Source organism: Cyprinus carpio, chromosome B19, assembly GCF_018340385.1.
Source record: "Cyprinus carpio isolate SPL01 chromosome B19, ASM1834038v1, whole genome shotgun sequence".
In the NCBI taxonomy this organism is placed as follows: domain Eukaryota; kingdom Metazoa; phylum Chordata; class Actinopteri; order Cypriniformes; family Cyprinidae; genus Cyprinus; species Cyprinus carpio.
The window spans coordinates 29,249,573-29,272,072 of NC_056615.1; the positions used below are offsets into that span (position 1 = coordinate 29,249,573).

The window sequence follows — 22,500 nt, forward strand, 5'->3', positions numbered from 1 at the left end:
CTGGGGTAAGTGTTTTTGGATCTTTTCCACTGGGGGGCCAGTGCGAGCCAGTGCTTTTAACGGTCCGGCGGGGCTAATAGCCTCAGACCTGTAGCACTCTGGAACAGCGTCACGCAACCACAACCTCATTTCACCAACAAAGAAAAGATTTATCAGAAAACTAACCAGAAATAAACCAATGGAACTAGCGAGATCACAAAGTAAACGTGATAAAAGCAGCCGTTTGTTTGCATTTTTTGATTTTTTTGTGTACTTAAAGATTTAAAACCAAAGCATTGATGTTTTACCGGTTTTACAATATCAAGTGCTACACTGATGAATTAGTTTGTGTCAGGATTGATAATTAGTCACACAGAAATAAAGTGGTATTTACCATTATTACACAAAACAAAGAGACACACATAGCTACTTATTCAGTCGCGTCTATTTCTGTTTATTTGCAGTCACAGACAGTTTAGGTCTACATCACATTTAGAAAGAATGATCATTTCTTATAATTTGTCCATCAAAAATACAACCATAGGTAGCTTTAGCACTCTCTCTCTAGTGCCAATGCATGGTTATATTTTCATTCAGTAAAACTAGACAGAGGGAGCTACCGAACATAAACTATGATTATGATTTATGACATATGCTGAGCTAAAGATGAACCTAAGGTATAAAGAGAGGAGACTTACTGACAGATAAATCATGTAAATAAATAAATGCATCTTTTGCCTGATTTTTTCAAGCAATCGAATTTACCATCTATAGTAATGCTTGTGTAATCTTTTAGATCGCATATTTCTGCCTTGAATGGTGAACATAATCTACATTGGATCTCAAAAGGAAGTTATTTCAAACAATTTCGCTGCTGTCAGTTTTTAGTGGTTATGTTGTTGCTAGGGGGTCCTGAGTAGTTGCTATGCGGTTGCTATGTGGTTGTAGGGTGTTGTGTATAGTTGAAATGTTGCTAGGGTGTTCCAAAGAGCTGTCGGTGGTTGCTTGGGTGTTGTGGATAATTGGCATGTTGTTGCAAGGGTGTTCCGAGTAGTTGCTCTGTGGTTGCTGTGCTAGGGTGTTGTTGCAAGGGTGTTCCGAGTAGTTGCTCTGTGGTTGCTAGGGTGTTGTGTATAGTTGATATGTTGCTAGGGTGTTCTGCGTAGCTGCTTTGTTGTTGCTAGGGTGCTATGTTGTGTAGTTGTTTGGGTGTTGTGTAGTTTGCTCTGTGGTTGCTAGGGTGTTCTTGATAGTTTTTGCTATCTGAGTGGTTGCTAGGGTGTTTGGCGTGTTGTTGTGTTATAGTTGATATGTTGCTAGGTGTTGTGTGTTGTGATGTTGTAGGGTGTTTTGCTCTGTGGTTGCTAGAGTGTTGTGGGTGATTGGCATGATGTTTCTAGGGTGTTCTAAGTGGTTGCTAGGGTGTTGTGGATGTTTGGGGTGTTGTTGCTAGCATGTTCTGGATAGTTGCTCTGTAGTTGCTAGGGTGTTGTGTATAGTTGATATGTTGCTAGGGTGTTGTGAGTAGTTGCTCTGTGGTTGCTAGGGTGTTGTGGATGATTGGCATGTTGTTTCTAGGGTGTTCTGATTGGTTGCTAGGGTGTTGTGAATGTTTGGGGTGTTGTTGCTAGCATGTTCTGGATAGTTGCTCTGTAGTTGCTCGGGTGTTGTGTATAGTTGATATGTTGCTAGGGTGTTGTGAGTAGTTGCTCTGTGGTTGCTAGGGTGTTGTGGATGATTGGCATGTAGTTTCTAGGGTGTTCTGAGTGGTTGCTAGGGTGTTGTGGATGTTTGGGGTGTTGTTGCTAGCATGTTCTGGATAGTTGCTCTGTAGTTGCTAGGGTGTTGTGTATAGTTGATATGTTGCTAGGGTGTTGTGAGTAGTTGCTCTGTGGTTGCTAGGGTATTGTGGATGACTGGCATGCTGTTTCTAGGGTGTTCCAAGTGGTTGCTAGGGTGTTGTGGATGATTGGCATGGTGTTGTTGCTAGGGTGTTCTTGATAGTTGCTATGTGGTTGCTAGGGTGTTGTGTATAGTTGATATGTTGCTAGGGTGTTGTGAGTAGTTGCTCTGTGGTTGCTAGAGTGTTGTGGGTGATTGGCATGATGTTTCTAGGGTGTTCTAAGTGGTTGCTAGGGTGTTATGGATGATTGGCATGTTGTTGCTAGGGTGTTCTGAGTAGTTGCTCTGCGGTTGCTAGGGTGTTGTGTATAGTTGATATGTTGGTTGCTAGGGTGTTGTGGATGACTGGCATGTTGTTGCTAGGGTGTTCTGACACATGCTGAACTGAATCCTTACTGCTCAAAGTTTCAGCACATGTCTAGCAGCTCTAGTAGTAGTGATGAGTGACTTAATGAATAGCACTAACTGAACACGAGGGTAGTGTTCTTCATCAGCTGAAGCGTGTGAAAGAACAGTGTTCTGACAGACCACAGTGAGCTTGAGTAGTTTGGGTTGAGTCCCCAGATGCTGAGAGCTGTTCCCCGCAGAGCTGAACTGCACTCTCGAGTCTACTGGCATTTCACCATGACGCAGGAGTGCAGCTGTAATCCCCGAGCGCCCACTTTCTCATTCAAGCCAGCGCCATCATGTGACTCACAATATTCAACAGCGCAATTACCTTCTCTTGGCTTGAGAGTAACAAGACAAAAACCCACACAAAGCTTTGAGTGGCACATTCATACCGTCATGAGGAATAAAATAACAGCCCTGCACACAATTACTCCCGTCGCACCCAGAGCATTCGGCATTTACATCCAGCCCTCTCCGACACAAGAGCCGACGCAGTGCATTATGGGTCGCACTCTAAATGCCACTAACTAAATGCATGACACACGAGAGCTTTGACTCAAACAAAGGGACGGAAATGAGTGGTGATGGGAAGCATATGGAGAGGGTGATAGATGAGAAGAATAGATCACCATCATCATCAAAACCTTCATCATCATAATCATTACAGGAATACTTCATGAATGAAAATGAAAATTTTGTAATCATTGATATGGTGTGTCTTTATTTCTGCCTTCTGCCTAGCAAACACATAGCAACCACAAGAACACCCTAGCAACTACATAGCAACCACTCAGAACACCCTAGCAACTACATAGCAACCACTTAGAACACCTTAGCAACTATAGCATGCAACAAGAACACTCTAGCAATTCCAACTACTCAGAACGCCCTAGCAATTGCATAGCAACCACTCAGAACACCCTAAAAACTGCATAACAACTACTCAGGACACCGTAACCTGTTTTATAATTAAATGCGATTGACATAATGAGTCTTGACGATATCCAGCAGTTCAGGTCGGTTTTCACTCTTTTATATTAATAAAGATCCTGTAAACAAAGGAAATGTAGTTTTATCCGTAATAAGCTGAATATGCCTGCTGTGTCCAAACAGACTCATTTCCTGAAAGAAAGAGCCTGATGCTAATGACCAAATTATAGATATATATATAGTCATTTGTTTTATTCTGCTGCTGTCTAAAGTTTTGCTCATATATAGACCAATTGGAAACAGGCCTTTTAGGGAAAATAATTGGAAACGATTTTGATATTGATGATGATCATTTAAATTTACTCATAAAAAGACATTAGGCAAGAAAACAAGATATCTTACTTTATTTTCCCCAAACTGCTGTCATTAAAGCTGTAGTATGTGCCGTTTGAGGTGTCAGTTTCATGTTTGGAGTCAGTGACTGGTAGCTTGATGCTATCAGAACATTGATCTGTTTGTTTCAGATGCCCAATATCTCAACTTCTGACTCCACCAATGACAGGTGGAGGGGGAGTGTTCAGGAAACCCAACAGTTATTCATTTTCAGCTCTGTTTGGTGCTGCTAGTAGTGCACACATGATTTTCATTCAGGAAAGTAAAGATCAAACACTGTAATTTTTAGTTCTTTTATTTTGTTAGAAACGAGACACCTTCGCCTATTGTTCTTAAAACTGTACAATCACAAGAGGAAGTGAAATACACAGAGACTCTGGTGCTGGAGATTCACACAGACATCGGGAACCTCATGTGAACGTAGACACGCGAGGAAGGATATCGGCACACACACAGAGACAAACAGGTTTATAAAACAAGAGACCGTACAGACGACCGAGGGTTTAGTGTCTCAACAATCAAGTAAAAAACTCTAGGGCATTTTCCTGAAGCACAGTCAGATATATCTCTAGGCTATTACTCTGATATCATATTTTTCTTTTAGCAGCAAGACACAATGTCTTGTTTTGTCCTTCTCGCTTAATAGCTAAAATAGTTCATGAACAGTGTTGTCATAAAGGTTTCTATAGGCTCTATAAAGATGATATAAAACTCTGAAAATGGTTAACAAAAACCTGTCAAGATTCTGATGTCAGTCCTGCTTGGGCATCAAGCATCTGTCCTCATATTGCACTGATGCCAGTCTATTGTTTGGCATAAATACTGCACTGGGAATTTCTCCCGCCGGCACTGTGGAAGTTCACAGGTGGGCAGGAGCCCATAACGTGTGCTGGGGCTTCATTCACAAGGCCATAGAAAGAGCCGCTGGTGGGAATGGAGGGAACACAGTGGTCTGATCCAATGGAGCGGAGGAGGAAACAACAGCTCATCCTCAAAGAGTCCAAGGCTACACAGTCACTGCCGCTCCAACTACATTACCCAGAATGCTGAGAATTTCAGCTGCTCATGCTGGGATAGTTCGTCCTGCTGCTGTTCCGGGAAAGAATGGACGGTTTCATAAAGTACTTAAAAATAAACCTTGATGAACACAGGTGTGAAGACGAGGGAAACACGATCATCAAAATCATAACATGATCATAAAAACAAAGAAATAACACTCATAATAATAACTTGTTACAATAATAAGGAATCATGGAAAGTAAATGCTCAGCTCTTCATAGTCAAGTTTTCAGTACAATTATTTCCCCAAAGTTAGATGGAAGCGTCCAGAAATGCTTCACGCAAAGCGTTAAAAACATAGACCACAGCGACGGCAGTTCATCTGTGTCCATTCGGCACAGCTAACAACCCCTAGAGGCTCATGGGAGACATCAGCCTCTTGACCAAAGAGAACACTCTGGAAGGGGCCGCCACGGGCCAAACTCGAGCAGCTAAGAAAGCGTTCGACTCTCCTGCAGGAAGATTTGCACCATTCCAAAACGGAATTGTGGAAAAACGAAAGGGCACAGGCGGGCATCCACACCACCTCCTGGACCAGATGGAAGCGTGTTGGGAAAAGCTCTCGATGAACCAACCGGAATCTCTCCTCGCATGGAGTTCGGAAAACCTTTCTCCCTGTTCAGACGCCTTCTAATGACTGAGGTCAGTGTCATCTTGAGCTGAGAGCTACTTCTGAAGCTGGAGAGACAGATATTCAAATGACAGACGGGTACAGCGCTCCCCTCTCGGGTTCTTCTCTACCTCTCTGCCTTCTGCATGCTCATCCCTTCATTTCCGCTCTCTTTCCCAAATCAAAAGCAGACCGAGGTGTTCAGGGTTAAACGCTGTGCCCTCACACCTCTGTCTGCAGGTCGATGATATCTTGGCCCACCAGAGGAATGGCTGCTCCGGCCTTCTCCCATTCCACGCCCTGGAGATCCAGAGGAGACGCCTGCAGTGGCTCCGTGTCCTTCCTGACCCAGGCAGGAGGAGACGCCTGTGACCTGCTCATGCTCTCCCAGGACCGATCCATTGCTACCTGCTGCTTATCCTGGAAAGAGACATCGGGAACAGCGTTAGAGACCCTGCAGTTGGGAATGAGAAAACGTCCCTCTCATGCAGTTAAAAGGGCGAGACACTTACGCTGTGGTTTGTCTTATTGCTTCCATCAGAGGAGACGCTCCATCTGACGGACTGCAGAGAGAAGAGAACATTACTCTAAAGACCGAACAATGAGAGTAAGCGAGGATGGTAAATTATGGCAGCTCTGATCAGTTCCACACATGAGCGTCTAGTTTAGCAGCTCACCTTGCTGTCGGATGCCGGAGACTCCCTGTCCTTCTCAGTGTGATGCATCTTCCTATTGAGGTCCTGGAACATGTTCTGATGGCGTTTCCGTGTGTGCATGATTTTCTACATGATAGAGAAGGCAACGGTTAAAGCTGCACTGTTATAGATTACATTCACGTAACTCTACAGTGGAAAACTCCGTAGTGAGTACTTACCTCAAAATCCAGTTCTGCGTAACGAGATTTCTGCCTCTGTGGGAGTTAAACAGAAAGAGCGACAGCAAACTTTAGTATCATGTACATTGCATAATTCATAAGATGCAGCTTTCAATGATGAGTAAATGTCATTTCTTACCCCCTCACTGACTTCCAAAGAACTCATGGACAAGGTGGAGATGGTTTCACTCTTGGACATCATGGAGTTCATGGAGTCGAACGTATCACCCAGACTGCTGGTCACGTGACTCTCGCTGGAGATGTTGTGGATGTTCTGAATGGGTGAGTCACGCTCCGAATACGATACGCTGACGCGGTCGGCGGGAAGAGTCTTGATGGCGTAGGCAGCTTGCGGTTCGGCGAAGGTTCCACTCAGATGCATGAGACGGGCCTGCGGGAGCTCAGTGCTAATGTTGTACTTGCTGGAGCCGCTGGAGTCGTCCTTGGGTTTGGCACGGAGGGTGGAGGTGGTGTTGGGCAGGAGCACATAGCCGCTGCCATCCGGACAGACGCTTTCAGCCTGAGCGAGGGCGAGATCGGCATCCAGCTGCTTGAAAAGCTCACTGTCACACACGTACACGGGTTTGCCACAGGACGGGTCAACTCCGCGACCTTTCTCTCTCCGCAGGGTGAGCGTGTGGCTGGAGTATTCGGGAACGGGGGGAATGTGGCTCTTAATGCTGGGGTTGGATGGAAGGGTGTGGAAATTCGGGCCGAGGGGCAGGGGCATCTGTGGAGGGGGCATCTTCTCCTCTGAGGAGCTCTTCATTCCACCTGAAGGGAGGCAAAGAGGCAGGTCAGATCATGAGGCATGGATAAGCCTTGGATAAGCCCCTCTAGTTTCTTATTACCAAACATAAGAACATGTCAAGTTTCATGCTTTATGGCAGGGGTGTCCAGTCCTGCTCCTGGAGGGCCAGTGTCCTGCATAGTTTAGCTTCCAGTTTCTAGTAATCCTGAAAACCTTGATTAGCTGATTCAGCTGTGTTTAATTATGGTTGTAGATAAACTCTCCTGGAACAGGTTTGGACACCTCCATTCTATGGTAATATCAATGTGGTGATTTTTTGTTTATATGCTCACCTGGTCGGTTTGAGTCGCCGTCCTTCTCAAAGTCAGACTGCACACAGGAAAAAATACATTTGATTAATAAATGCCATTGTTAAAATGTAAAAGGCATGATAATACTTGCATGTAGACTCACCACGAGCTGCGTGTGGCCGTTCTGCATGGAGCTGCCGGAATCGCCATTCCCGTCATCTTTACGGTCCACCACACGGCATTTCACCGCATCTTGAACCTGAAAAACACACATTTATGAGCTCGGGCACACTCAAAGACTCGTTAAACACACATGTGCTTCCACTGTAAGCATACTGACCTCTCTGCGCAGGATGCAGTGCACCATGACAATGATGAATCCCTCCAGAGAATCGAAAACAGCGAAGAGGATCTGGAACAGTGCGGAGCGGCGGTCCGTGATGGCTAACACGGCAGACATCCACGTCAGCGCGAGAAGAGGGAGAACCACACAGGAGCTCCACAGCGATGCCCTGCAGAAGAGTGCATTTAATACAACACGCTCCAGACTCTTCAATGTGAGTGGTGTTTAATCAGAAGTGTACAGTATTTCTTACCCAGCCCTCTCTTTCAGCTTAACATCCGTGATGCCATCCTTGGACACAAGCTTGTTGAAAACCAGAATTCCAATCACCATGTTGACCTGAAAACACACAAAGAGACATTAGTGAAGGCTCAACAATGCACATGCTGTCGATAATGCAGTGACCATGAAAGGCTCCTCACCAGAACAACAGCAGCTGCTGGACCCACAAATGAGTACAAGAGACCGCCTTCAAGAGACAACCAACAACTGCAGAGAAAGAGGAAGAAACACCAGTGTTAAACTCACAAAGACACAGATGGAAAGAGAAAGATGGGAAACAAGATGGGAAATACTCACTAGTTGACCGTCCCATAACCTTTGGCCTTGGTGAAGCCGACAGAAACGGCGACGACTAAAGCGGGCAGACCTGAGGGAGAATCCAGAGAGAGTTAAACACCCATCACATGAGTCACATGACACTCTCCTGAATCAACAACAGCAGTGCACACACTCACCCCATCCCAGACACAGGAAGCGCTTGCGGATGATGCGGTTACGCAGACGGCCTGTAACGGCCATGTAGGACTGCCACGCCTCCGTCAGGACCCAACAGAAAGAGGACAAGAAGAAGAAATGCAGGAACGCCGCCACTAAGGCACACATAACCTGCGAGAGAAAGACGGAACGAGAGGTGAACCATAGGTCATCAGAGCTGATGTATGCTACGAACGGTCAGCTTCAGGCTCGGGTTTATACCTTGTTGCGTACTTGTGTCTGACTGATCAGAATGAGGGCGTTGGAGCAGATGATTGATAGACAGAAGTTGATCAGGATCACTGAGCGCTCAGAACGGATGTACCTGAGAAGAAGAGAGAGAGAGAGAAAAAAAAAACAATTTATAAAATTTAATCAACCAAACCAGGGGTTTTCAGATTGGGGTCTGAGAAAACGTTTAGAGATATATATCCATATTGAAATATTTGAGTATGGAAATAATTAGAAATAAAACCAATTTATTCTAACAAAACTGATAGAATACAGAATTTGACACAATTGTAGTTTTATTCTGGTCTTTAATGATGAGATTAATGGCTTTTTAGTTCATAATATTTTATGTTTTGGTCACACTTTATTTTAAGGTCAACTTCTCACGATTAGCTAACTATTAACTACGCTTTGTAAGTACTAATAATCAGCTGATATGCTAGTAATATGAATGCTAGTTAATACTGTAAACTAGTTCTTAAAGTGCTCCCAAAATACACATACTTATTCATGCTAGTTAATACTGTAAACTGGTTCTTAAAGTGTTTAATTTATGGGTTTATTTCTAGACTTATTTTACTTCATAAATGTAAATTAATCATATCAATCAGTAACTCAAGCATTATGATAAGTTTCTTACTTCCACACAGAGACGTAGATGATGATGAGGAGGAGGAGGGTGAGGGACGACACCCCGCATCCCACAATCATCGTAACCGACGGCAACAGAGACTTATCCATGTTCTGTGAAGAAACACTGTGACATTAGTGTCAATGCACACACACACACACACACACAGAGCTCCCTCTGGACAGAATGACTGGCAGAAACAGGGCAGCTGATGTGAAGGAGACGTGAAGGTGAGAGAGACGCTCCACATTCCTTCACTGCTGCTCCACATTAGCACATTTAAATGACGACAGGTGTGTGTGTGTGTGTGTCCTGCAGGTGGACAATTTTCACCTCTGAAATTATTAGTGTAACACACTTCACACACCACAGTGAGTGTGTTGTATTATGAGCTGGTTTCCACCTTCATTTGCCCTTGCAGAATGAAACGCATCATCATATTTCCTCTCAAAAGACACACACATACACACACACACACACACACACACACACACACACACACACACACACACACACACACACACACACACACACACACACACACAGAAGGCATGTAACTGTTAAACCTGCTTGCACTGCGCAACGTTGTGTTAACTAAGGCGTTGTGTTTGGACGCGTTGCGTTGCAGGGCTGTTTTTTTTTTTTTCTCTGGTGCTGATAATTACAGCGCAGGGCTGCGGATTCGGTTGCTATGGCAACTGCTTCTGCGCCAAAGACATCAAAAACAACGATCACACGAACGCATTAAAGCACCGAACAAATACGAGAATGAAAACAATCGGATCCATCATCGATCATGAGATTCCTGGAGAGGATTTGATGTTGTGACGAGAAGCGATCGATCACAACACCGCATCATCTCTGTTAGCTATCAATCAAACCGTCGACAGATAAAGATTGAACTCACGTTAATGACGGTCTGATCCGATCACACGATGATCGATGATGAACGAGGCTGTGATAAACACTGATCGGTTAACGGCAGCATCGCTTCATTCTCTCTCTCTCACACACACACACACAGAGAGAGAGAGAGAGAGAGAGAGAGAGAGAGAGAGAGAGAGAGAGAGAGAGAGAGAGAGAGCGAGAGAGACAGACAGACGACAATGACACACACAGATGGTCCGGTGATGATCGGACTCTTACCGGATCGGGGTTCGGTCTTGCGATCACGGCGAAGGTGGAGAGTCCGTCACACACGCATGTGGTGCTGGAGTCGCGCGCCACCGATCTGCAGCCGCGCACGGACCAGGAGCCGAGCAGAGACGCGCTGCACACACACACACAAGAGAGTACACTGTCAAATAAACCCCGCACACACACACACTCAGCAGCAGAGCAGCTCGTCCAGACTCACACACACACTCCAGACCACAGCACAGTGATGCTCTCAGATATATCTGACCAGTCAGAGGGGTCAGTTAAAGTCATATATCATTTTTCTCTTGGTTATGTGAACGTTAGGAAAAAAAAAAAAAACCTTAAGGGAATGTTCAATTTTATCATTCTGCAATCTTTACTTTTAAATTAAATTTTAATTATATAAGAGTGTTTAAGCATATAATTGTGTTTATGTTATGCTATTGTATTTCTGTAATATTTTTGATGAATGTTTTATAAACATTTTTGAGAACAATATTAAAGACTGAACTACCTTCGAAAAACACTCTAATAATGTTACTGGAAGAACGTTTGTTCATAATTTTGAGAAAATCTTGCCAGAAAATTCTGAAAACCTTCCCTGTTAATACACTAATAGAATATTGTTTGAATGAACATTTGTAAAATTTCAAAATATTAATTTTTGATACTAATAGACAGATGGAATTCAGAGATCTGAATGCTTTGATTTAAACAAAGAGGACAGGGTTCCCATCTTTGTTCAGAAGTGTGTATTCATGTGTGTGTGTGTGTGAGTAAGTGTGTGTGGGCAGTGGATGGTGAAAAGAGCCATTGAAGGTTTTGAATGTGCTGTGAATATTCATGAGGTCATAAGTGATGTGTGTGTAAGGGGGCAGAGACTCATTTGCATATGATTAGCGGTTGTCAGGGATGTGTGGAGATGACACACTGTACTGAGGGCAGGAGAGAGTGTGTGACCTTTAGAGCTGCGACAACACACACACACACAGAATCACAAGTGTTCCACCCACCTCTCGCTCTCGTCCCAGGCGATGCAGGTCTCGTTCACAGTGCCCTGCAGAGAGAGAGAGAGAGACGGGCGTGAGAGGTCTGGTTAGGGGGAGTTTGATCTGTGTCATATGTCACTTCCTCCATAGACTTTAACTGCACACACACACGTTCAGAACAGAACAGAACGAGCGATGAACCAGAATCTGCACTCTGGCTTCCATGGAGACTCACATTGCGCAGGTGAGGGAAGTCAATCTCAACAGGTGCAGACAGGAAGCCAGGGTTGGGCTTCACCGTTACCGTGACGACCTTCGAGTTGAGCAGTGTGCTGTTGCTAAGGGAGCAGGAGACGATCGATCGATCAGAATCACTCGTATTGATCAGGTTCAAACTCATCACTAATCTTTTCTTTGATTTTGCTCCACTATCTGCTCTAACGTCACATGTTTGAATAAAAACAATACAATTGCATACGTAATCATGAATTAATTAATTAAACAAAATCAACTTAATAAATAAATAGAATAACTTTTATTTAATAAAAAACTGAATTGAATAAAATATGGTAAATTGAATAAAACAATATTTATTAAAATCAGTGAATGTTCTAATCTGCATTTTAATTATTTGTCATGAACTGATTATTTGTGACCCTGGAGCACAAAACCAGTCATAAGGGTCAATTTTTTGAATAAATCATCTCTCCATTGATGTATGGTTTGTTAGGAGGACAATATTTGTCTGAGATACAACTATTTGAAAATCTGGAATCTGAGGGTGCAAAAAAATCTAAATATTGAGAAAATCATCTTTAAAGTTGTTCAAATGAAGTTCTGAGCAATGCATATTACTAATCAAACATTAAGTTTTGATATATTTACAGTAGGAGATTTACTAAATATCTTCATGGAACATGATCTTAATATACTAATGATTTTTGTCATAAAAGAGAAATGTATAATTTGACCCATACAATGTATTGTTGTCTATTGCTACACCTGTGCTACTGATGACTGCTTCTGTGCTGCAGGGACACATTTACAAAAAAAACATAGCATTTGAGTTTCATCAGAAAAATTCATATGAAGTTTGTCAGCAGAATGCAAGCAATGTTTGAACTCTTGTACCTCTGGAAGGACAGGATGGGAGCCAGATTTCTGTAGAGAATGATCCCGGTGACAAACCCAGTGCTCTGCTCAGCATCTACACACACATTCAGAGCCACATTAGTCTCCTTACATGTCAAACACATGTCAGAATGTGTGTGTGTGTGTGTGTGTGTGTGTGTGCCTGGCACGTCGAGACTCAGAGCGCTGCGGGACACTGTGACTTTCTCTTCTGAGTTGCGGACCCAGTCGATCATCCCCCGCCAGCCCTTCAGGGGGAAGGTCACATCAGAGGTCATGGTGCGCGGACGCTTCTGGATGCTGAGCTCTGAAGAGACGGTCAGGAAACCACAGTCAGAAACACACACTCATATATGCACCCGCTGCCTCGTACTCCTGAGCCCTTTCACACTCACCAAGATTGTCAGTGACCTCGTAGATGTCCTGGAAATCTCTCATCTGACGTCCGATCATATCAATGAAGCTCTCGATCAGACTGAAGAACTCCTTGATGTTTGCACCCATCTGCAGCAGAGCAAAACAGCACTGATATAGACAGACACAGATATACTGATATAGATGTAAATATTAAAATAAACCACAAAAACTAATTCAACTAACAATAACACATACAATTACAACAGTATCTAATTAAAACAGAATCTGAAAATTCATAAATACTATCAGAGTGTATAAATAGTACTTAAACAGAATGTTCTAAAAACACACAGAGAATCTCTCAGTTCTTCCTCTGAATGGTCTGATGACTGATTCATTAGCTGACGTGTGTGTGTCGGCGGTGTCTGCTGTCGCAGATTGCCATGTGGGTGTGCTCGATCTCTCTGGTTCTTTATTTCTCTCTTTTGGCATGAAGACACAATGTGCATGTGTGAGGACACACACACACACACACACACACACACACACACACACACACACACACACACACACACACACACACACACTCACCAGTTGAGCTTCGTCCCATTTCTCTTTGTGTGTCTCCTGCAGTAAGTTACTGATGGTGTGAGCATAATTCTGTGGGTCAAACAAACCAGTGTTATTAGATCAGTGTTTCTCTCACATACACTTTTTTCCCATCATCGTTGCGTGCTGTGGATTTACGTACCTCCACATCTGCATTGCTCAGGCTCATCTTTGAGCTTCTGAAGATCTCCGTGCTGTTCCTCAGGACCTCCATCACAGCCAGCAGGTCGCCGCTGTACTTCATACTATCTGTCGACACCATCCTCACTTTAGACAGCACCTCAGACACACCGTCCACCAGCTCACCGCTCTGAGACCGAGTCACGTGATCACGCATCTGGAAGGAGAAGGACGCTTGAAAATCCAGTCCTGAAGCCTTTATGCCAACATGAAGTATAAGTAGATAGCGCTTACCAGGGTCTGGATGTCCTGGAATTCCTTGGAGATGCATTTGATGTGAGTGGGGTTCTCCCAGAAGGCCAGACCCACAGCGTCCAGAGTGCATCTGCGCAGAATCAGGCCTGCAGGAGTCAGGGAGAGCAGGATTAATGCAAACCAGAGGGAAGCACTGTCTCTTTCCTTAATTCTCTTCCTGCCAAACACAGAATTTTCCAAGTTTCTGTGTTCTCACTCTTATACACTCGGGGGCGCTATTACACATCTCCTGAATGATGGAGGATGACGTCACTGAATCATCAATGAATTGACTTTAGCTGGAAAAATGCCTCTTTGTCATTGTCCTCTTGCATCATTGACAAACTATTTTCCTGTTTGACACTGTAAAGCTGCTTTGACAATGTGTATTGTATAAAGCGCTATAGAAATAAAGGGGACTTGACTTGACTGAATGAGTCTAGAATGACTCAGTCAAAAACACAAACCAGAAACGCAGAAACGAGTGATCTCATATATAAGCATATGCATATTAAAAATAATGCAATCATCAACACTAAACTGCATATAAATGAAAACTGTCTAATGTTACAGAGTGAAATGTGGATCCTGGGAGTGTTAAAGGCCTGTGCTTGGGGGGAACTGATGGAAGCCATCTACTGCATGTTTTCTTTGATAATATTACTGAATATGATCCAGATGTAGTATTTGAAAAAAAAAAAAAAAAAAAAATGTGATTTTCTTTCTTTGTTGCTTTTTTTATGAAAGCTGCCTACATTCAAGTGTTGATAAAAAAGAATGTTTAAAAGTAGAATAAAATTGATTTTTTTTTTTAAATAGAGGGTCAGTTCTTTATTTTGGTGTATTGCATGTGCAGATATTTAAACAACAAAATATTCTGGGGGGCATGACATTTTGGTGAAAATCATAAAAAATGCTGGTGGTGGCTGGCAACTTTTTACAAAAACACTGGCAGGGAAAGAGTTAAAATCAGGCAGTGACCCAGATTCAACACAGAAACCAGAGTGCTGGATGACTGAGATCTCAGATCAGTACCTGTGGCATCGGAAGGGCAGGTCACAGCAGCCGTGTCACCCGCTGGTGTTTTCTTCCACACCACACTGCCGTAGTTCTCCTCCCCGCAGATCTCGTGAGGTTCTGTGAGACACATTTTTATAAGCCCTTAAAGAAGCTGCCTCAAAACCGGTGCATAAATGAAGTAAAACATCTGGTTTGAGCTCTCACCTGGGCACCGCTTCTCGTTGCAGTTTCGCAGTTCTGATTTATCTCCGATGCATGGCTCTCCATCAAATAAAGGTTTTTCACACACTCTCTGTCTGAGCTGATTGCCTCCACCGCAGGACTTACTGCAACTGCCCCAGGAGCTCCACAACAGCCATCTCCCGTCCACTAGAGGGCGACAACACACTTGAGTATCTTTCATAAAAAAAACACTTGTGCAGAACCATTTAGGGAGCATATTCATGCATTAGCAAACATTTGGGCAGGAATACTGCACCTGGGCAATTTCTGAGGAAGCAGTTGGTGGTTTCTTGCCATTCTCCTCTGCATTCTGAGCCTCCGTACGAGGGGCCGTTACACTCACGAGTTCTCTGCATCGTTCCATTTGAGCAAGAGGCAGAGCATGGAGTCCATGCAGACCAGTCGTTCCAGTAGCCATCAACTACAGAGAGGGGAAAGACAGAATAAATTATTATTATTGAAGCTCCAAAGTCATTTTCCTGGTTGCATTTGAAAAGGGCTTGCATTTCTGAGGTCAACAGTGCCATCTGGTGTTGAGATCGGGAATAGTGGTCAGATGACTGACCTGGGCAGACAGCGATGTTGCAGAACTTGGTCTGTTTGACAGGTCCGCGGCAGGGTTCTCCACCGTGCTGAGGCTGTTTGCAGGTACGGACACGATCACGGTACCCACGGCCACATGTGGATGAGCACAAACTCCAGGGAGCCCATTCATCCCACGCTCCGTTCACTGCAAACACGTCATTGTTTATTAATCCCTCATTTCCAGGATCCAGACAAACAAAGGCAGTCATTGTATTTATGTGAGCTGAAGTACCTGGGCAGGCGGCGGTGTTGTTGCAGGGTCGATTCTCTCTCAAAGGGCCGGTGCACTGGGTGTTGTAAGTGGACGTCATGCAGGAGCGTGTGCGAGTTTGCAAACCTTCACCACAACTCACGGAACACACGCTCCATGAAGACCACGTTTCCTGCTGGACCTCTTCTGCAGCATAACAAAGAGTTTGATTTAGCACAACACTTCCACAACTTCCAGACTGCTTTCTAGTGTTGCAAAAGAGACACACACCTTTCTGAGGGGCCTGGTTTGCCATGATGGTGCCATCAGCATCACGCCGCTGGCCGATGATGGAACGCAGACCTTGACTTCTCTGTCGTACTTGACCTGCACAAATCAACGCAAAGCCACATGTAAGATCAGACAACATGGTCGTGCATTCACTGCAGTGCACATTTGTGACCCTGGAGCACAAAAGCAGCCATAAGTCGCTGGGGTATATTTGTAGCAATAGAAAACAATACCTTGTGTGGGTCAAAATTATACATTTCTCTTTTATGCCAAAAATCACTAGGATATTAAGTAAAGATCATGTTCCAAGAAGACATTTTGTACATTTCCTACCTTAAATATATCAAAACTTAATTTTTGATTAGTACTATGCATTGCTAAGAACTTCATTTGGACAACTTTAAAGGTGATTTTCTCAATATTTAGATTTTTTTTGCACCCTCAGATTCCAGATTTTCAAATAGCTGTATCTCAGACAAATATTGTCCTCCTAACAAACCATACATCAATGGAGAGATTATTTATTCAGCTTTCAGATGATGTCTGAATGTCTGACTGGTTTTGTGGTCCAGGGTTAGATTTATGGACATGGGACTGACCGATGCAGGGTTGAGGGTTGCAGGCCTTTCCCTCCTCTACAACTCCCTCACAGACACCATCCTCAGGCTGGCACACGCGGCTGCGCACCTGGACTCCGCCGCCGCACTCGTTACTGCACTCGGACCAGCGGCCCCACCCGTTCCAGCCTTCTGCAAACACATCACACAGATATGCCTCATCACACCACTTCTGTTAAGTGCACATGGTGGGTGAGTAATGCTGAAGAGGTGGAGGAAAGGAGGACATTTGCTGCGAATGAGTCATGATAACGCTGCTGACATCTGGCGGTCAACTATCTGCATGCAAACTTCAGGGGCATAATAGAGGCATCAAATCAGCTTATTGACGATCGATGTGGCATTGTTTTGTCATAAATGTAGGTTTGATGCCGGCCTTCATAACAGCGGGGCAAAAAAGTCTCTTAGACAAACAAGCATTTTGAACCTTTTCTAAACAAAAAGAAGCTTTGAAGGCCAAATGCCAGGACACCATATGAGACCATTTTAAAGGGTGAACTGCCTCTTATACCCGAGGCGCTCTTTGGATGTGGTGCTTTTGGAACCCGGTGGGTTGCTATGACAACCTCTAGCACAGGGCATTGATTGCTTTAATGGAGGCTTGGGGAGCGCGGCTATAGAGCAGCTGCTCCCGCAGAACTACATCGATAGACATTTCTTCTCTTTTAGGAGACCATACAATTTTGCCTGCTGGAATGAGTTGCTACTGGAACCTTGCATTTCACACACTTGTCAACTAGATGAGCCCCAGAGACAGATCCCCCCTGAAGACCTCATCACCTAGAAGGCTATCGGTCCTCTGCACAATCTGACTTTGTTGCAGCCTAGAATTAAGCTGCTGGTCTCGTCACTATTTCTACACACTATTTCCCTGTTTAATACTGTAAAGCTGCTTTGGCAAAATGTGCATTGTAAAAAGCACTATATAAATAATGGTGACTTGACTTGACTTACTCATGATCTCGGCGTCGCGGTTGCTGTCTCTAACGGTGGGCGAGCACTTCTCGGTGTAAACTCCGCCCCTGTAGCAGCCACCGGTCCTCCTTTTGGGCGGCTCCCAGCACTGACAGGGGGTCATCATGATGCCGCAGGGGTTTCCATGGGTGCTGGTGGCCAGGCAGTCTTCCAGCCATTGACACAGCATCTCACAGGCTGGCATGCTTGGGTTCCTCTTCCCCACGACCAGAAACTCTGCGTTGAACTGGCTGCCTTCATCGTTCCCTTTGTCTTCCTCCATGGGCTCCAGACCCAGACGTGGCATCACCTTCCGCACCTGCAGGAACTGTTTGCTGGACTCCAGGTAGGCCACCGCAGAGGAAGCGTCGCACAGTCTGACCACCTCGTCGAAGCTCTCCATGCCCAGGTACGTGCGAGAGGTCTCCAGGAACGAGTCGAACTGGAAGGTCCGGACCTGTCGTGGGGTGCAGGACTCGGTAGGCTTGGTGATCTTCATGTAGACGGTGTAGCGGCGAGGATCGGGGTTCTGCAGGGTCCAGGAGCACGGCGCTGATGGCAGGGAGGTCTTAGAGGAGAACACACCGAAGAAGCGGCTTTGCTCCAGGGTGGCACAGGTGGCGGATGCTGGCCCAGAGGGAGTGGAGATGCCCGGGGCGAACATCATGCACATACAAGTGCACAGTGCCAATGAGACGAACCACCACTCCATGTTCTCGCTTCAGGAGGATGGGTGGACCTTTCGATAGAAGTTAACTGGGCTTCTTTGATCTGGCAGGGGTTTGATATGTTCACTACGATAATTGTGGATGGAGGGTTTGATTCTTCACTAGATTGAAGGGGACATATCTGTGGGAAAACAAGAAACAGAAGGGACCTGTCAAACATAGCGTGACAGTCATTGTAATTATCATACTGGAACAGGTCTGCCATCTGAATCATATCTGTAGTTGAGAGCTGTACTCTCCATTAGCATTAGTGTGTATTCGAATGAGCCCTGTCGGAGAGCTGCTGCTAATGCGCGCACTGCCATTACACTCAGACTATAATTACAGTCCCCTTCACAGGAATCTCTCGCCGCATCGCTCTCTCGTTCTCTCCTGCCCACACTTTCACACGTGGCAGAGCCGATTGCGTCAAACTGACGTCCACGAAGACTCAGCTTGCACCCACAGTTCAGCACTGGAAAGATTCTCACAGCGAGAGAGCAGGATATTTCTGCAGGAACACATGCCCCCTCCCTGACAGAATGAAGCGATTGTGGAACTTTCAAAGTCTGAGTGTTGCCATAGCTACAGGTGCTTGAGAAACGTGTGGAGCATCTTTGTGCATTATAAGCAGCACCACTCTCTTTCTAAACACAGTCCCTCGCTCTATTATAGAACTTGCCTCATTTTCTGGAGCCTCACTCTCTTTTGCTCAAAGATGCTCATTCAGGAGCGAGATGAAAGAGAGAGAGCAGCTGTGAGAGGTCCTTTTCTGAGAAACAATGTCCCCTTATCTTTATCATCACCTTCCTCTTTCTAAACTGATAGTGTGAGACTGAAAATCTAAAGCTCAACAGTTGCATAAAATAAGATAAATTGTTGCTCTGCTCGGTTGGCTGTCTTCAGTTACATCACTAATGCAGCTCATCTCTGATTTTCTGCACTCCATTGAGTTTAAGAAACCGGAAACGATCAGCTCTATAGAAAATGAGAGTACTTCAGCTCTGCCACTCAACCTCTTTCTATACCCCAAATAGGGGGCCGAAATTACACATTACATCTGTAGTTATGGAAACAGCTGATTTTTGAAAGAGCTGAAGTAGAGTCAGCAGGAAGTGTGTGAGAAAGAGACAGACAGACTGAGACAGAGAGAGACAGATGCACAGAGTTTATGTGAATCCGAGCAAGTGAAGCCAGCGCACTCATTAACCCCTGATGTCTTCTGGCTGGTCTGATCCTGGGATGAATGTTAGATTGTATCTGATCTGAACAAACACAGACACTTTGTATTTAATCCTGGGAAAGTCTGAGACACACACTGCTCTGCCAAGCACGCTCAGAGCCATCTGTGAGCTCAGATCTGCTGCTGAAACATCTCAGTGTGTGTCTAGTGCTGTAAGAACAATAACACAAACACCCCATCACTGTGTGCATGACCAAACACGCACTCTTTGACAAACAACACTCTTTAATGTCATGCAACTGCAGGAGGAATACTTTGCAAAAACACTTAATTTCTTTAACTACATGCCAAATGAGTTAAACCATGCATTGCAAAAAAATCAGTTTAAGTGAGATGCGATCAGATAAGAAATAAATTAATTTCTCGCTATGTGCAAACAAATGACTGCGTGAGCGCGGAGAGTTGAGCCGCTCGCGCACGCACGCGTTGCAGACATTATCAGCCAAACTCTGAAAAGAGGAGCGAAATTATCAGTGCGCAACAACTTTAAGTAAACACAGCATGCATGTGCATGGATACTTACTGATTATAAAATGCGTTGCAGTTAGAACTTAAGGTGCAGATGCTAAAAGCAACTAAAATGAACTAAAAGCATGTAGAAATTCGTGCATTGCATCATTTTTTTCCTCACTAAGCATTTGAGCATATCATGCTTAAATATGCATAAACACTAAATAATCTTCTGTTCATAAGATAAGACTTTTGCAAGAGTTCACATACAATGGTAAACGATCTTCTTTTCACTAAAGACAGACACATTCAAACTAAATACAAGACAAATAGCACAACACAGCAACAGCTTATAGAAGCAAGTGTCGAGAGCGTTTCAGGACAGCGGACAGCGACACAACTTCAGCGAATGTAAAGAGCGTTTCAGCACCGCGGACAGCGGCACAAGTTAAGCGGCTGTCAGGAGCGTTTCTTCGGGACCATCCATCCATCCATGCATGCAGACCTCATCAGGTAGTTAAGCACCACTGATCAAACCAAGTTTGCAAACCATCCTCGATCACATGTGCATAAAAACAAACGGCAGCTTCTGTTACCTGTTACTCTTGCGTGTCTAACAAGCGCTCTCCATCCGACAGTCTCAAAGTCTTCCGCGGGAATGCTGGGATGCTGGAACGGGTCAAAACGCGTCCAGACGTCCCGGGCTGGATGTCCAAGTCTCGGTGCACTTCACTTCCACAAGCGCAACGGCACAAAGCGACACTGACCAAACTCCAGAGAGTTTACTACCAACCTCTTCTAATGCTGCTTCTGCTGCTTCTGTATTCCAGTGAAAGCGAGCGAGCGAATAACGGGCAAAGAACGAACGCGGAGCTCTGGAGGCTCGCTTTTCTCGGTCTGCTTTTTCTCCTGTCGCGGTTGGTACTTGTACTCTCGGCTTCGGAGTCTTGCTGCTTGTGGTCTGAAGTGTTTGAGTCGGAGTGGCGTGTGGCCTCCTTGCGCTGCCTTATAAACCCCTCCACCCTGCGTGGATCGCGCGCACCGGTGAATGAGACAGCGCGCGGGGGAGAGAGAGTGTGTGAGCGTGTGTGTGCGCGCGCACTGGACACACAGAAAGACGAAGTAGAGCGCCGATGTGCGCACAGACGAGCGCAGAACCGGAACGAGAGACTTCACAACACTTTCTCTCAGCGAGCGTTACATCATTACACCTGATTGCCCACACTAATCAATACGACTGACACACATTAAACGATCAACAATCAATCAAAGGTGTCTAAACGACAACAACATTGCGACACGATATGATCATTGGAGCACATTTGACCGGTCTTTCTAAATTCACGTTTAATTCACTGTGTTAATTACAGTTTCTTTATGTGTGAGATTTACTAACAAATTCTGAGGGAAAATAGTTTCTACAACACTTTTTTTTCAGTTTACATCATAATCAAGCTACTTAATTATTCAAACAGAATAATAAAATAATTATTAAAAGCAACAAAACACGTAGGAGACATAGTATTATTTATTTATTTTGAGGTGTGTGTGTGTGTGTTGGGAACTTTAAACCAGTGAACTTTGTTAAGTTTTGTTGACTGGAAATACAATTTCAAGCTTAATTTATTTCTTTGTAATTATTTGTGAAATATACCACCAATTTCTGGGTTACAATTATTTATACCCCAATTTTCGCTCTGAAGTTAAACTAAAGTTATTATAAAGCATCATGGTAACGCTTTACAATAAGGTGTCATTTGTTAACAGTAGTTAATATAATAACTAACATGAACAAACAACAAACAATTATTGCACTATTTATTAATCTTTGTTAGTGTTAGTTAATAAAAATACAGTTGTTCATGTTAGTTCACAGTGCATTAACTAATGTTAACAAGCACAACTCATGATTTTAATAATGCATTAGTAAATGCTGAAATTAACATTAACTAAGATCAATAAATTCTGAAGTATTGTTCATTTTTAGTTCATGTTAACTGATTTAGTTAACTAATGTGAACTAATGAACCTTATTGTACAGTGTTACCAGCATCACTTTTGGATGGTATTGTGATAACATTGTTTAAGAACTTTATCTGGTTAAATGTATTTGTTTTTCTCCTCGTCATGCGTCTGTGGGCGTTCACGCGTTTCCCGCCAGGAGAGCCTTGTGGAGGCGGGAGAGTCGGCGGATTCTTCCCAGAGCCACCAACGTGACCACATTACCACATCACCACAGCAAGTCATGCTGAAAACAGCTCAAACTCCTGTGTTTTCTCAGCATCCAGCGCAATATTTACTCAAACCTCGCAAATGTGCCGTGTATCCAAATAAGTGCCTCCGCTGAAGGCCGAATTCCCTCGCAATCGCTCCTGAGCTTCAGCCAAACTCTGAGAATACAGCAGAGCGAAGCGTATGAGAGCATGACTCACCGGCGGAAGC

At 44.4% G+C, this 22,500-nt stretch overlaps 1 protein-coding gene and 1 pseudogene across 1 annotated transcript; one reads left to right on the forward strand and one right to left on the reverse strand.

The window, feature by feature from the left end:
* LOC109070544 overlaps nt 1–22,500 on the forward strand; it is a 731,031-nt pseudogene that overhangs the window by 464,768 nt on the left and 243,763 nt on the right.
* Nucleotides 3,874–21,061, reverse strand: LOC109086034 (adhesion G protein-coupled receptor B1-like). The gene is made up of 32 exons (XM_042745793.1): nt 20,655–21,061; nt 17,659–18,507; nt 16,687–16,836; nt 16,088–16,183; nt 15,839–16,003; nt 15,587–15,751; nt 15,278–15,442; nt 15,004–15,168; nt 14,815–14,916; nt 13,780–13,886; nt 13,508–13,702; nt 13,348–13,416; nt 12,795–12,903; nt 12,563–12,706; nt 12,400–12,475; nt 11,504–11,606; nt 11,293–11,336; nt 10,286–10,409; nt 9,149–9,252; nt 8,500–8,602; nt 8,259–8,409; nt 8,101–8,170; nt 7,944–8,010; nt 7,775–7,860; nt 7,519–7,690; nt 7,342–7,437; nt 7,221–7,257; nt 6,277–6,911; nt 6,138–6,173; nt 5,941–6,045; nt 5,776–5,826; nt 3,874–5,683 (listed from the first exon to the last, which is right to left on the reverse strand). Exons 2-32 carry the CDS (start codon nt 18,368–18,370, stop codon nt 5,486–5,488), a joined length of 4,602 nt encoding a protein of 1,533 aa, XP_042601727.1. The 5' UTR covers nt 18,371–18,507; nt 20,655–21,061; the 3' UTR covers nt 3,874–5,485.

What these genes read in the sequence shown, in the direction of transcription:
- LOC109086034 (XM_042745793.1), bottom strand. Translation starts at nt 18,370, where the DNA reads ATGGAGTGGTGGTTCGTCTCATTGGCACTGTGCACTTGTATGTGCATG. An exon ending in CCGCGACGCCGAGATCATGA is followed by an intron (nt 16,837 to 17,658) that starts GTAAGTCAAGTC and finishes ATGTGTTTGCAG; the next exon opens with AAGGCTGGAACGGGTGGGGC. An exon ending in CAACACCGCCGCCTGCCCAG is followed by an intron (nt 15,752 to 15,838) that starts GTACTTCAGCTC and finishes ACGTGTTTGCAG; the next exon opens with TGAACGGAGCGTGGGATGAA.